We start from the raw sequence: 15830 nt of genomic DNA on the forward strand, positions 1-15830 counted from the left end.
ATCTATTCACCTGATTGTCCATAAATAAGATGATCAGTGCTTCGGAAGGCACGTTAAGCCGTTGGTCCCGGTTACTACTTACTGATGTAAGTAAGTAGTCGTTACGGGCGGTCATGTCAGGGGCCTTTGGCGGCTCAATAGTAACCCTGACACCAGGGTTGATGAGGTTGATACTCCACCTCACAACCCACACGTTAGAAGAAGAATTATCTATGATCCCAACATGAATTCAAAGCCATAAAGTCGAATACTTTGTTAATTTATAAACTGAAATCATACGCTGAAAAGTTGCGCACGAAAATGCATTCCGGATATTGAGTCAATGTATGTATATGACATGCCATCAAAACGAGACTAACCGATATTAACCATTCGATAAACTTCTTGGCACAAGCGGGAATTGAACTCGCGATATGTAGATAAGAAGTCAATCACACTTCCAAGGTTGCTAGCTAACAGCTTGTAGATAGAAAAGATCCGTAAAATAATAACCCAACTGAAGGCTGTAATATTACACTTGGCTTTTGTCGATACCGAATTCGGACACCGCAAGACTTGCCTATGATATGACCACTATAAATATTATAAGCAGTGTCTGTGGTCCAGTGGTTGAGCGTTGGACCCACGATTCGGGGACCCCGGGTTCGAATCCCGGCGAGGACATATCATAAAAATCACGTGATCCCTAGCTTAGTTAGGACATTACAGGCTGATCACCTGATTGTCCGAAAGTAAGATGATCCGAGGCACGTTAAGCCGTTGGTCCCGGTTACTATTTACTGATGTCAGGGGCCTTTGGTGGCTCAATCATAACCCTGACGCCAGGGTTGATGAGGCTGGTATTCCACCTCACAACCCACACGATAAGAAGAAGATAAGCAATGTAAAAAGTAAGATTTATGGAGTTGCTGTAGGACAGAAACTTCCAAATTAAATAAAGATTAAAAAAAACCAGCTTGTCACGGCCGATATTGTTACCACGATTCCGATTTCAGGCTGTCTTCGGTTACTATCCCGTATAAAACTTGGCATAACTGATTTTTGTTTTTAATAGCACTTATCCGTGCTTAGGTGAACGCGTCGGCTTAATGATGATTCGCGTGGACAGGAAGAGGACCCGGTGGTGTAATGTTTAACACGCTCGTCCCGGCTTGACAAGAGCTGCGGATCCAAGTCCCACCTGAGTCTCTTTATAAAAAAAAATAAAATAAAAATAAAAATTCTTCTTTTTTGAAGTCGGTTAAAAACATAAATTAGCATTATATTATAGCCCTGTTCGAAGAACAGTGACTTACATTGTAATGTCATAGGTTCGAATCTCGGCTGCGGCTCTAAACCACTGAATTTTACTGAACTTTATGAGTTTCAATTTATATTTGTCTCATAGATAAATTATACTTATCATTATAACTCTTTATTTATTCTCTAATGTGTACACACATTAGTACATAAATAATGACAAAAAAAAATAGGTAAAAAAGGTGGACTTATCTCTAAAAGAGATCTCTTCCAGCCAACCGCACATAGTGTGAGAGGTCAATAAAAGTGGGGAGGTACTTAAGTGGAATTAAAGTACTAGATACTTCTGCCTACCCCTTCGGGTGTACAGGCGCGATGCTAAATATGTAGTGTTATGTAGAGTCCACAAAACGCAGTTGTTTTCGCCAAACCGCCTTATCTTGTTATCGTAAGACACGGAATTCCCAATTTGTATAAATATAAAAAAGCCTGTCGCAATAAACGTAAAACATTATTCTTGTTAGATATAATTGTCAATTCACTTGCGAAGGTTAGGGAAATCCAATAGTTAAACCAAGGCTGGTTATGTCACTGATATCGATCCTCAAAATATTATCGATTATTGTTCTTTGATCGACATAGGTAATTCAAATACCTGCATAGATAAACTCACGTCCACGTGAACGAATTGTTGTCGATAAAGATTCTAACATTTGTAGTCTTATTTTTTACCTGGATTGAAATTAATGAGGACTTTCAATGCTACGTTCCTCAAAAAAACTGTAGATGGTGCTGTACACTTTTGTCTTCGTTAAACCTTCTAATTTCATGGATAACAGACATATTATTATTCAACGTAATTCTATACGTGTCTGATCCAAATATCGAGCAACAATTATTTTATACTAGCGACCCGCCCCGGCTTCGCTCGGGTGCAATGCTGAGGAAAAAAATGAAATTATTTACGACATCATATTAAAAACCTCAAAAATAACATGATTTCTCCACTATTTAATTGATGTTATTATACATATAAACCTTCCTCTTGAATCACTCTATCTATTAAAAAAACCGCGTCAAAATCCATTGCGTAGTTTTAAAGATTTAAGCGTACATAGGGATATAGGGACAGAAAAAGCGACTTTGTTTTTATACTATCTAGTGATATGCCTCTGCCATTACATTATATTTTTGTATAATTATTATTTACCGCGACCTTTCGGAGGTACGGTCACGAGCATTAATATGTATACAGTTTGGTACCATGTCACATTAACTTTTTTGACAAATTGAACTGTAAGTCTCACTAAATGTCAAATACGTTAATGCGACAGAGTCCTAAAATGGGTACATTATATTGCTCATGACTGTATGTGATCTAACCTGTATTGGGCTGGTTTTCCCTTTGCGGGTTGAATGGTCAGACAGGCAGTCGCTTCTGTAAGAAACCGGACCTGTCAAATTTTCAAGTTAGGTAAGCGGATCCTGTGAACAACGGGATAATGCTAGGGAGATGATTGTTTACCGCGAGCAATGTGAAAATAAGTAATTGGTGCTAATTCCTATAAATACCTTCTAATTTTATTTTAAGTTATATCTGTCATTTTCTTATCCGCCGAAAAGGAAAGGGACGGGTAATCGACAAGCATAAAATTTATGGAACACACGTCAATTTTAAGCACAAATCTAAACCAACCGTCTAAAAATTTTACATCCGTCAATGACCCGACACAGTTAAGTAGACAGCACGTCAAACGGATTGAATACCAGGGACGTACCTTTTGATTCGCCCGGGTTATTCATTCATTTACTCATTCTTTCTAAAATTAAGAGCTGTGAATCATCCGTCCCTTTCCTTTTCGACGGATATGAAAATGACGGATATAACTTAAAATAAAATTAGGCGGTGTCTGCAGGAATCGGGGCCATTATCACGTTAAATCCGAAGAGCGCCATCTATATTGTTTTTGGGGAACGTAGCCTGGAAAGTGAAAGAAATCTAGGTTTTGTTGAAGAAAAATAGCATGATATTTGTCAAGGAGGCGGTTATGTGGATTTCATTACAAGTTGATGATTTGTAAACTCTACCAACGATTTTCTTAGTACATCTCCGCAGTTACTCTTAAAGTACGACGCACATTCTACGATAAGCGAGGTTTATAGATATTTTGAAATGTATAGCAATGGAAAAGTAAAGTAAATGCATTAGTTATCGCTTTCTGCGTCGAATTATTGTATTAAAATACAGAAATTACGTGTTATTAAAATTTCAGACTTTTACTTACGAGTATACCAATGAAATTGTATTCACCGAGTACTAGGCACAAAAATATTTTTTGTAGAAAAAAGTGGCGATTTTATAACCGATTTACGTACCTTTAACAAGTATTTAATAAAATATAAGTAAACTTCACATTGCCTCAGGGTTTAGAAAGATAACCTGTGACCGATAGTGAGACGTAGGTATATAGGCTGTTCACGTTATCTAAACAAACTGTGTTGCCACTTTGTGGAAGTATAACCGCAAATGTCCTAATTACAAAATGATGTCGATTCTGGCAGACACCGACTTGATTTTAATTTAGATTGTCTAGTTTTATAACTAGCCCTGTCTCTTTCTTGCACTTATGGTTTGAGAAGGACGGCACTATGTTAGCAGAGCAAGCAGGCATCACTGATGGACTGTTTATGTGGGTGATGGGCGACGACCTGTCACCATGCGGGTTATCACATCCATCTTAGCAGTGGCTGCAGGTTGTTTTACTGACTACTTGTGACGCTGGCCACCATTGTTTGTACATACTTATGTTACTGAATAAGCCCAAACCGTTCGAATCGTTCTTCAATAATCTTTCATTTCGGACTTTTACCGACACTTAATGTTAGGATTTATCACTGACTGCTTTTGCAGTAACATATTATTATACAAACACAACCCTTTCTAAAGTCACGTGTGTACTAGACTGCTGAGGCAGGGTTTACCCTCTTATATCATCTCACTTGCACACAATCCCGTTTGTTCAATTCACCCTATCTTCTATGATACTTTTAATTTCACTCATACTAATCAACAACCATGTTTGTCCACAGATCGGTAGGTCGTCAGAGTCGCCGATCGACTTCGTGGTGATGGACACTGTCGCGGGCGACAAGAGCGGCGACACGAAGGTGCTGCAGAGCACCATCTCGCGGTTCGCGTGCCGCATCATCGCCGACCGCAACGACGTCAACAACTGCCGCATCTACGCCGCTGGCTTCGACTCCTCCAGGAATATATTTCTTGGCGTAAGTATCTACGTGTATCTATTATCATCTCCCTAGCGTTATCCCGTATTTACGGCTTCCGTTTGCCTAACCTAAAGATTGATCTTTTTTATTTGAGATGGTTTGCCTCTTTTTCTATCGTGTGGGTTGTGAGGTGGTACCAACCCCCCAACGAACCATCTCAGAGTTATTATAGATCTGCCAAAGGGCCCTGACATTCGATGACATCTGATGTCCGTTTGCCTAACCTGAAGATTTGACAGATTTTTCACAGAAGTGACTGCCAGTCTGTCCTTCTAACCCGCGAAAGGGAATACCAACGCCTTACCGGTAAGGTCATATATCTCCGAAACGCATTTCTCATGATGGTTTCTTTCACTGCTGAGCACGTGATAATCGTTCTTGATTCAAACACGAATTTGAAAACAAAATCGAAAATATATTGTTTCGGCCCGTGCTGGATTCGAAGCTGCGACCACCTCACCTTGAGAGATGTGTCTATCAAACTGGTGAAGTACCTTGTAGCTAGTGGAACCCTAAGATGAATATGATGATTAACGACGATAATGACATTCTAGGAATGATAAGCAGCTTAAGGCTGTCTCAATACTCTCAATTCAATGTAGCCAAATGATCTATATCCTTCTTTGTTTATAACAGAAGGTGTCAGTTTCCCTCGTGCGGCGTTTATGCTAAAGAAAAAGTCCATACAATTATATTTCGCAGCAGTTTACCCGTAAGTCCCAAAGAATTAAGTAAATTGGACACGGGGAAATTCCCTTATCTAAGTCACTCAGATACACTCAAGTACTCAGATTCAAGAGTATTCACTAATAAGTGTCACTTACATGGTTCTTTTGATAATATGCTGAATTATCCCTTATGTAATTCTTTGCAAGCCTTATTCAATCTGAAATAGGATTTGCCCCACAAAACATTTTGCTATCTATTCTGGAGCGTTGATAGGAGTACTCGTCCAGCCTAATTTAAAATTAATTGTTTGATAGCCTATGAACTACATTAAATGCCTATTAACAGCGTGATGTAATAATGCAACCAAAATGCGATGTAGATGTTAGTTTAGAGACAGAATTCATAATAGTACAGGCTTGGGTTAATGACAAATGACAATAAGATGTAAAAAGTCGACTGGATACTAGGAAGTAGCAATTGCATCAAGAATTATGCCTTTCATGCCTTTTATCTGTATATTTTATAACATAAAAATGGACAAATTGGCGGCAATTGGCAATCAGCCAATGAACACTTAGTGTCAATTTGATTGGATTAAGCTTATACCTAATATAAAAGCAGTCTTAACAAATAGACATGTCAGGAAGAGAGTTAAATCGATCGCGACATTGCATGTGAGTTGTTTTTAGTGTCTATTTAGATTAGATAAGGTTGCAAAAATGAGGAGTGGTTTGTTTATGTCCTAAATCCAAACTATGGATAGTTTCCTGTTTCCCTTGTGTTTCAAGTGTAGACAGCATTATGGTATATGTTCCGTGGTTGATTGTTGAAGCCCTGTAGTATTTGAAACGAGTTCATCGTCATAATTTACAGTTTTACTAGCAACGTTAATGCCTACTGCCAGGCATCAGCTTTCTCTTTTTCTGGTTTTTTTAGTAGTTCTGAATAAGCCTTCAGAATAAGAATATCAAACGAATCGTTAATCGGATTAGCTGATGCTCATAAATGCTGCTACCTCTATTTACAAATAACTTAAATATGTACATTGTCTATCGCTTTCGCTCTATATTTGAGTAACATTCTTAAATATAAAACCTATTATTTCAGGAGAAAGCTACAAAATGGACGGAGAGTCATGAGATCGACGGCCTGACGACGAACGGCGTCCTGATCATGCACCCGCGCGGTGACTTCTGCGGCGGCAGCGCCAAGTGCGGGCCGTGGCGCGAGACGTCTGTCGGGGGCGCAGTCTTCTCACTGCGGGAGAGCCGCTCCGCACAGCAGAAGGTAACATTCACTGGAAGTAGACAGATATACCAGAACCAACTTGTAGCTACGACTGGCCAACAGCTTCGGAAGTCCTCAATACAAGAACCGGAGAAATCGCAGTGTCCTTACAACGAGAGAGCCGCTCCGTACAGCAGAAGATAAAATACCGTGGAAGTAGACGGACATAGCAGAACAACTTGTAATTGTTGTTGGTTAGCTTCAATTGCCCAGCAGCTAAAGAAGTCCTAAGATTGATGTGGAAAATATGATAACAGGAAAATTGACTACATCAATTCCAATACTTCGATTGTCTTTAGAACAAGCAATATTATAACTCAGGGATTTGGACTGATAAAGGTCCTAACTGACTGATAAAATGCTGTTCCAGGGTCTGCCGTGTCAAGCAGAAACAAACGTGTTACGAGACGGCACAATGATCGACTTATGTGGCGCCACGTTGTTGTGGAGAAGTGCTGAAGGACTTAAAAATTCACCGGTAAGTTTTGTGCAAATATATCCTTGTGACATTTGCTAAAAAACTAGATCATGGTCGTACATTTTGCATACAGATTGGTGGGACCATTTGACCCATAACCTACGTCGCTGATGAGTTTGCTTTGTAACCGAAAGGTCATCAACTCCCTACCGACATCCCGTTTTTCCCAGGGATCGCTTACCTAACCTCAAGATTTGACAGGTTCGTTTTTTACAGAAGTGACTGCCTATCTGACTTTCGTACCCGCGAAGGGAAAACCAGCCCAATACAGGTTAAGTTACATATGTACCTCCGAAACGCATTTCTCGGGTATGTGAGTTACGTTCATCGTTGAGCACGTGATAACCATTTATGATCCAAACATGAATTCCAAAACAAGATCTAAATCATTGGTTTAGGCCTGTGCTGGGATTCGACCCTGCAACCTCAAAGTGCAAGCAAGCATTCTCCAACAGAGCTACTACGGCACGGTTGTAACCCAAAGGTCCATAACCCTAAATAATGATTCAATATAAGGGACAAAAGCTATTTTTGTAACTTATTGTGTAATAAGAAGTTTAAACTTAAAGCGCCTTGTTGCTAAAAGATCCTGCATCCCGAGCCAAGAATAATTTAAATTCTACACTCGTTTCCAACTGACAAGTGCAATTACACTAAGACTACAGACTCATCTGTTTATAGATAGCGGGGCGTACATTGTTTGTATAAAAACTCCACCCAGCAACGAAGAATATGCTTCTAATGAAGCTCTTGTGACCGTTAATCGGCCAATCAATGATCTCGATGCAATATAGTGCATTCTAGAAATATTAATGTAATGTAAGAATGTAATTAATCGACATTATACTTGCAGTAATTGTGAGTTTTTATGTAATTTGTCCGATATGGTTTATTTCCAGCGAGGAGGTTGTTTAATTTTCATCAGAGTTCAATACGATGGTTAACAATATTTATAAACAAATATATTTTTTATTATTATTTCGCAACAACAAGAAATATATAGAATAACCCATATGTATGGTTGTTCAACAATTCAAATACTTTTATTACGAAATCATTACGTATCAGTTCCAAAATAAAAAGTGAAGCAATTCGCTTTTAAATTGTTTACAAGGATAGGGTTAGAAGATGTACCTAACCAACTAAAATCATTTTATGAAACTTAAACTCAAAAATATCTTTATGCAGTTGGCATTAACATAGTTACTTTGAATAATTAAATATTTTTTTCTGAAACGTCGTAATCCGCCTAAAACTACTGCAGTTTTTCAATGTGCATAGCAGAGTAAAAGTAGCTGCAAGAAAAACCTCAGTAAAGGGCCCTGGACATTCTTAACAAATGTTGCAATGTCAATTTTTATGGCATCTTCCGTTCTTTGCTAAAACTGTTTACATTTATAATTGTATGTGGAAGTTTGTAATGGCCTTCCAATTTATATACTTTAGTTTTTGTAATACTATTAGAAGGTGTAAATTTCCCAAATAAATAAAATAAAATTTCTGTAATGTGGCTTCCTAACATTGGTTCCCAGACGGTTATTCCTAAGTATTCCTGTCAGTGACTGCCCTAGCAAAATATTCAGGTGGTGCGTGCCCTCAAAGTGGCGCCCCTTAGCCTCTCAAAATACAAAATTTTTCGATTAGTTTACGGTCTCCCGGTACGAATTTTATGTGCCCGCAATCTAACCTGATGAAGTTAGTTTGCGGCCAGGGTGAACCAGTCTTGGATGATTTTGGCACCTTTAGTCCCTCCCCCCCCCACGGTGCGGTGGCACACCTCGCACCGCTCTTGGGTCGCCACTGATTCCTGTCTTCTAAGTAGTCACTGACCTTTCATTCATAAATTCCAGACAAAACGCGACCTAGAAGCGTTGGTAGACGAGCTGAACGCCGGCCGGCCGCAGTGCCCCGTGGGCCTTAACACGCTGGTGATCCCGCGCAAGCTGTCCTCAGCGCACCAGGACTTAAACCAGCCTTACGTGTACCTCAACTGTGGTCACGTGCAAGGTAAGAAGTTCAAATTGCTTTCTCGTAATTTGTGGTAATATGTGTCTGGTGATTGATTAACCGATCGACGAACGTAGAGGAAGCAAGGGAAGTGTGTCAGGATTGAAGCAAATGGAATTCTATAGTCTGCTTACTCCCATGGGAAATAAGCGTGAGTTTATGTATGTATGTGTCTGATGGTTATTTTTTAAAATTTGGAAGACTTCTATAGCGATCATCGTCATAGGCCTCATCCATCTTGTCTACATTTATACAGTGTCTAGGAGACACTATCTCATACAGTACAAATATGTACTACCAATTATTATCTCGTGTGGGTTATCAGATCAATGACCGACAGGGTTGCTACTGAGCCGCCAAAGGCTCATGTAACGACTACATACTTAAACAGCTTTTCTTGAAAATCAGATTCGGATGTGATTTTTATTAACAAAATCTCGCAACAGACACGCTAGTTTCGATCCAGGTAAAAAATTGTGGTTTCAAAATTGAAATTAATTAAAACAAATCGAGGTTTTGCTGTTGTCACATCAAAATGAGATTTTTCTAAAAGGCACTTACGTTGTTTTCACTATAAGGCGACTATAAATAAAATTAAAAAATAAACAATCTATACTAAAAACTACCTATACTAATCTATGGCTGTATGGTGACCGATGTTATGTTAGTGTGCTCAGTTTTCCGCATTTAGACTCTAAGATGGTCCATTGTGTGTCATATTTGTGTACCTATATGTGTACTATTTTCTGTGTGTCTTTTATGAAAGACATTAAGCTCCTTCAATAATAAACGTTTTGTAGAACTAAAATGTGTCTAAAAAGATTTTATACAAAAAATATTGTAAAAAGATTTGATATCAAAAGTAACCTACAGTTTCTTTCTTACATTAAATAACCTGTGAATTGTCCAGGCGAGCACTCGTGGGGCGCGGAGGGCAGCGAGACGGGCGTGCGGCGCTGCCCCATGTGCCTGACGGCGGGCCCCGTGGTGCGCGTGTGTATGGGCATCGAGCCCGCCTTCTATGTGGACTCGGGCCCGCCCACGTACGCCTTCAACCCCTGCGGACACATGGCCTCCGAGCGGACCGTCAAGTCAGTACAATACAATTACCACCTTACAAATAAAAAATAAACCAGGTTGTTTGACAGCCAAGCAAAATTGAATCCAATTATCATATAATTCGACTGAACTTTGCTTGGCTGACAAATACTTAAACCCACGTTCATCACCAGCCCAATAACGTCCCCACTGCTGGGCCACGGGCCTTCCCTATGGATGGATAGGGAGATGGAGCCTTAAACCACCACGCGGGCCCAGTGCGGATTGGTGGTTATTAACGACTGCTAATGCAGCCGGGACCAACGGCTTAACGTGCCTTCCGAAGCACGGATGAGCTCGAGATTCCTGGTTTATTTTTTATTTGTAAAGTGGTGGGTAAAGTTTAGTTTAAGTGTTAATTGTATATAATTTATTTTATTTTGAGCTTTGTTAATTTGTTTAGTTTTATTTAAGTTTATTTTTGTTTTGTTTGATATTTTTGTTCTGTATACAAAACTCTTTATTGCACAAACACGCAAGAAAAATGACGATAACGACTGTGACCATTATGTTGTCTTACACTGCAAATGCCGTGTGCACCTGCCTATATTGGCTTAATATGTAACAGTTCAATTCCTGTTGTAACTTCTATTTTAATTAACGGTTTATTATATAAACTAATATCAAGAGGAATTTTCTATCGCAAAAGTACGGAATTTAAAATAATTAAAGAAGTACACAAAAAATCGCGCGACGGAAATACCACTTGATTTTGCAACTAATTTAAATGTAATTGATTTATATCAATACTTATGTATTAGGGTTATCACAATGTCGAAGTTTGCAACTTGAAAAAAATATTATTTAGTATTCTATCTCTCCTAGTATTGACCATGCAGTAATCTGTTATAATGTGCAGGTACTGGGCGTCGGTGGACATCCCTCACGGCACCAACGGCTTCCACGCCATCTGCCCGTTCTGCGCTGCGCCGCTGCAGGGCACGCCCGGATACGTGCGGCTCATCTTCCAAGACAACCTCGACTGAACCAACGCAGGTGCCATTACCATACAATACAGAATTACTACGTATAGATTCCCCCCCTCCACCCCTGATGCCGGGCAGCAGCGGTATCAGTACTGGTTTGAGGCCGAGGAAGTGAATTCTGGTAGGGCTCTAGCTAGAACATCACCGATTGAGAAATTGGTCGGTGTACTGCGGAACGGAAGGTGATTGGGGCAACCACTGTTCTACACACCCTATCTATGGAGTATTGAAGGCGATTACTCCACCGATAAGAACTCAGCTCTTAAATAAAAAGAGAGATTAACTCTCCGCCCCGCACCAATTCGCAACGGGCGCTGACCCCACTCTCTGTGTCATACTTTAGCCTAAATCGCCGTAAGCCGCTAAGGAGTAATTGTCTGTCCCGCTCATCTTTACGGAGTAACTATGAGATTTTTGTATGGAGTGACCGGGGTGTGCTATTAAATTATTTACAAGATCGGTCGACTAGTTCAGGCGTGAAAACGCATCAACAAAACTTACTTTTACACTTGAAATATTCGGGTATAATCCATTATTGCGGCAAACACCCTGTTGGCGACGGGGTGTAGGCCCGCCGCACACGTCTTTTTGTCTTCAAATAAATAAAACAACAAAATCGAGAAGACAAAAAATCATCCAGGAATAAAACAAATTCTAAAAAGATTACGGAATAGGTTGTCACCAACACACCCTACACCCCAGGTCAGGTGATAAGGAAACGATTTTTTTTTATTATACCTAACTTATCAACAAATACTTTTCTAAAATGTAACAGTTTTTTTCCTCAAACAGTTCAAATTGTAATTGTTTATTTCCTCATAAAGTCTCCGTAGCTAACCATCACGTTTTCCTTTCCAGATTTACAGTTATCCCTGTTGCGGATAAATGTATTCTAAACGACGTCGACAAAGTGATACAAAATACATTAGAAGCGGACGATGGACGCGTAGGCCATAAGTTTGTATGACAACAACTAGCTTTTGCTACGTTATATACTTAAGAGTATATCTTCAATGTATCAGACTCGCTCGTTCCCCGGAACGCGTGGCGAGCCGCACCGGCATGCCTCGTTCACACTTGCCAAGTAAAACGGCGAGACTGCACTCGGCCGAGTTACCACTTGACACACGGAATAAAGCATTACACACAGAAGTGATAAAGCCGATTTTTCTTAAGCATCGACTACTCGGCCGAACGATGTCTTGCCGGTTTCCTCGCCGCGTGTGAACTAGGCAGTAGAGTGGAATCTCACTACGTACGGCTTTTCCTCAAACCATATAGTGACGCCATGTGATTAGACAAATAGATGTTCATTTGATTCTATACTACACGCATTACTATTATTTTCATCAATCTATTTGCAGATTACAATGAAATGCATTACAGATTCCTGTATTGCGATTAGACAGATTTATTATTCTACGTTTATGTCGAGATGTGTGTTAACACGACGATATGTTTGTGTATGTATGTTAAGATTAATATAAAACGTTTGACTAACGAGAATATTTATTTGTTAAAGTCAACATGTAAGATAAGTTACAATGAAGGAAGCCACTTTAAAGATTAAATTACAAAAAAATATTTAATGCTTTGTAAATTGCTGTGTTGGTTTTATTGATATTTGTGATTATGGATGACAGTGTGAATGATTTGACAAATATCCTGGAAAAGCCTTTCACATGAAATAACTTTTAGTTTGCAGCCTATTGTACCGGTTCAGAGGTCCGTGATGATTGAAATGAATGTAAATATAAAAAAAAAATGTTCAGTTCTACTTTATCGTTAAGTAATTTATGTTCGGTTTTGTTTAGCGTGTGGAATGCGTTAGTTGTAAGCCAGCCTTTTAGTGTAGTTAAGGCCAGCTAGGTATGTTCCGGATTGTTGGCTCCATACAATAGACAGCGCACGGGGCGCGAGCGCGCCGCCTCGCTCACAATGGTCTCTTTTACAGACTTGTAATAGTCTTTATATAACGGTTATCACTCCGGGTGATATTATATGCCATGTATATTATAAACATAATATAAGCATTGTATAAAACCTCTCAATTTCGATTCAACTGTCACTTTTTAGTTTAAAAAGTATCGTTCAGTTGCATCAGACATGGATTGTTTGATTAAATTATGGTATAAGAAAACCAGGTACGCTCAATCCTATGACAAGCCGCTGTTTCATGACGTATGTGTTACCATTAAATTGGTATCTGCAACATTCCAAGGAGGTAAATTTTATTATTTAAAATTAAATGAATTCTGGCTAATGTATTTAATTACTATTTCTCGTCACATATATAAAAATCATTACAGTTGTAAGTAAATATTTTACTAAAAGTTAAAAATGTCCTTGCAAAGTACTAACACCCTGTATATAAAAACATTGGTCGTGGGTAATTTATTTTTTTCGAAATGGCAACGCAGGGCGGGATGACGTCAGCTGGGCTAATCTTGAAATGTTAGCTGTCACTTTTGAGCACACTTGGTTTTCTTATAGCATGGATTAAATAAACCCCGACTAGTTATTGGAGTTAGTAGACGATCTCAGAGTAGATGTTACGACATGTTCCGCCGTAGTCCCGCGCCCGCGACACGCGCGCCCTTCACGAGTGAACCTTGGGAATGTTGTAAAAATTATGTAAGTTTTATAGTAGTAGCGACTGTTAGCTTACGGAGATTTAGTTTTTGTACAATTCGAATTCACTAGTTAGTGGTTACACGTAAAATTAATGCCTTTGAGTCGACAAACCGTTTGAAATGTAAGGATAATTCGAATGTTCATCAATGAAATGATCGATTACTTTTTAAGTAATTGCACATAATAACTATACTTGTTTTAGTCTTCAAGAGTTTTGGTAAAGGAAATGCTTATATTCGAGATATATCTGTCTGTATGTAGTCGTTGGTTTAGCCTCGTTATCTTTATTTCCACCTGGCTGGGTGTAGGCGAGAGGCCGAGCAGCTTATCAACGGTAATTTTGTCTATACTTATGTAACACTGCTTCGATACAATATCTTTGTTGTATGTAAATTTTGTGTTGCATAAAATACGTGTTTCGGAATATTTATAGTGTGACGTCTGGCGACATTTGGGTTTATTTTGTCAAGTACATTACAATATGTAATGGACTTATTCATGCCGAAAGGGAAGCGAACTTAGATGTCCTTAAAAGTTAAACCCCGTTTCATACAAATAGCTTGTTAAACATGAATTTATATGGCTTACTAGTATGATAGCGATGTTTTAAGGACTCAGGGCTTACCCTCCTACACAGCGGCAATGTAACAGGATAAGCCCAAATGGCGGCAGGTGTCCCGTTCTTAGCATTATTTTGATTAGAATGAGATGTCGAGATGTAGTGATGCTTTGTGTCGACATGTCGCGTCGCCGCCACATAATCATGGCGCGACAAATAGTCTGCGGCGCGACTAAGCACTTGTTCTAACATTTATTAGTGGTAATAAGAACTGAATGCTAGCCTTAATTTTATTTATAATAAGTGCTAGGATAATAAAGCGCTCTTTTGAGTTAGAAAATTTAAGGTTTTGTTTTAATTTATTTTACCCCAATTTTTTCTCTATTCACCAACACGTGTTTCACAAACTATATTGAAGGGTTTGGTGTACAATTTAATAAAATGAAAACATTTTATATTGTTAACTTACATTTATTGACCAGACATACGTCGTTTTGAGAGAAATGATAACATAATATACGACACATCTTAATAATAACTATATAAATACAGTTTATAACTACCCATATTCATCTCAAGGCACACATGGAAAGTTAAATGAAAATGGACTACATCAAAGTTACTAACAAAGTTCTTAAAGGCACCGAGATTTTTGGGACTTATAGGGTAATACCACGGAATAGAAGAAACCTCTTTCTTATAATAGACTTAGAAATGTCAAGGAGTACATGTTCATGAACGACGCCACTGACTGATGAAGACAATCAGCTGCAACTGTTGGAAACCATTGTAAAGGAACTTCTAGGTAAGTAGTATTAAACAGAACGTCTGATTGATTATATTTCAATATAGATATTTTTTTTACAGTTTCAATGCGCGGTACGAGTTAGATCTGTCAAAGTACAGATCCGGCTCGAAGGACCAGTGTTCTGACCAGGGATAGCTGAATAAAAGATGTGGACGTGGATGTGGTGTGGATGAGTGTGTGTGTGGTGTGGTGTGTGGATGTGTGTGTGTGTGTAAATGAAAACTGGTATAATGAAAATACGGCGGCAGGGAACGCGGCGGCAGCGGCGTGCGCGGGGGCTGTGCGCAGACAGATTCTGTTCTATCTAACAGTAGGTATAGTTGACGACAGGTCGACATGGCAATCGGGGCACGAGGTGAGCCGCGGAGGCGGGGTCGCCCCGCACACCCGCACAGTCCCCGCGGCGTCTTAGTCTTAGTGTCGCACGAGTCCGTATCGACCGCGTATATCGATTATAATCTCGCTCACATAATTTATTACTATTGTGTTTTAAAAATGGCTACGGTTGCATCTTCGTCGCGTGTTTGACTTCGATTTGTGTTTGACAAAGCTTAAAGAGATAACAACAAATGCAATTTTGTCAGTCACGGCATAAAACTGGAGCAATTTCGAAAAACATGTCCAGAACCTTGAAAATGAATATTGGGATAAAGACATGGGAATGGAAAATGAAATGGAAGATTTTATTATAAAAGTCGGAGATACCAGTGACGAAGATTCTTTAAGATTTTGTAGCGATACGTTAGATGATTCAGATGAATAAATATTAACTTAAAT

General features: G+C 39.2%; 1 protein-coding gene and 1 long non-coding RNA gene across 3 annotated transcripts in view; one reads left to right on the plus strand and one right to left on the minus strand.

Moving 5' to 3' along the window:
- The window catches only part of LOC126375147 (uncharacterized), a 63845-nt gene extending 60681 nt beyond the window's left edge, over positions 1-3164 (minus strand). The window contains exon 1 of the long non-coding RNA XR_007567539.1: positions 3128-3164. This is a non-coding gene — a long non-coding RNA (uncharacterized LOC126375147). The remainder of the gene's footprint in view (positions 1-3127) is intronic.
- Positions 1-13216, plus strand: part of LOC126375132 (protein pellino) — a 71868-nt gene extending 58652 nt beyond the window's left edge. For both annotated transcript variants that reach the window (XM_050021980.1, XM_050021981.1), the window contains exons 4-10: positions 4330-4524; positions 6304-6483; positions 6854-6961; positions 8812-8968; positions 9879-10059; positions 10926-11062; positions 11911-13216. In XM_050021980.1, coding sequence (XP_049877937.1) covers positions 4330-4524; positions 6304-6483; positions 6854-6961; positions 8812-8968; positions 9879-10059; positions 10926-11052 — 948 coding nt within the window. In that variant the 3' untranslated portion in view covers positions 11053-11062; positions 11911-13216. The remainder of the gene's footprint in view (positions 1-4329; positions 4525-6303; positions 6484-6853; positions 6962-8811; positions 8969-9878; positions 10060-10925; positions 11063-11910) is intronic.
- Positions 13217-15830: the final 2614 nt, after the last annotated feature.

The sequence above is a fragment of the Pectinophora gossypiella genome, chromosome 18 (genome assembly GCF_024362695.1).
Source record: "Pectinophora gossypiella chromosome 18, ilPecGoss1.1, whole genome shotgun sequence".
In the NCBI taxonomy this organism is placed as follows: domain Eukaryota; kingdom Metazoa; phylum Arthropoda; class Insecta; order Lepidoptera; family Gelechiidae; genus Pectinophora; species Pectinophora gossypiella.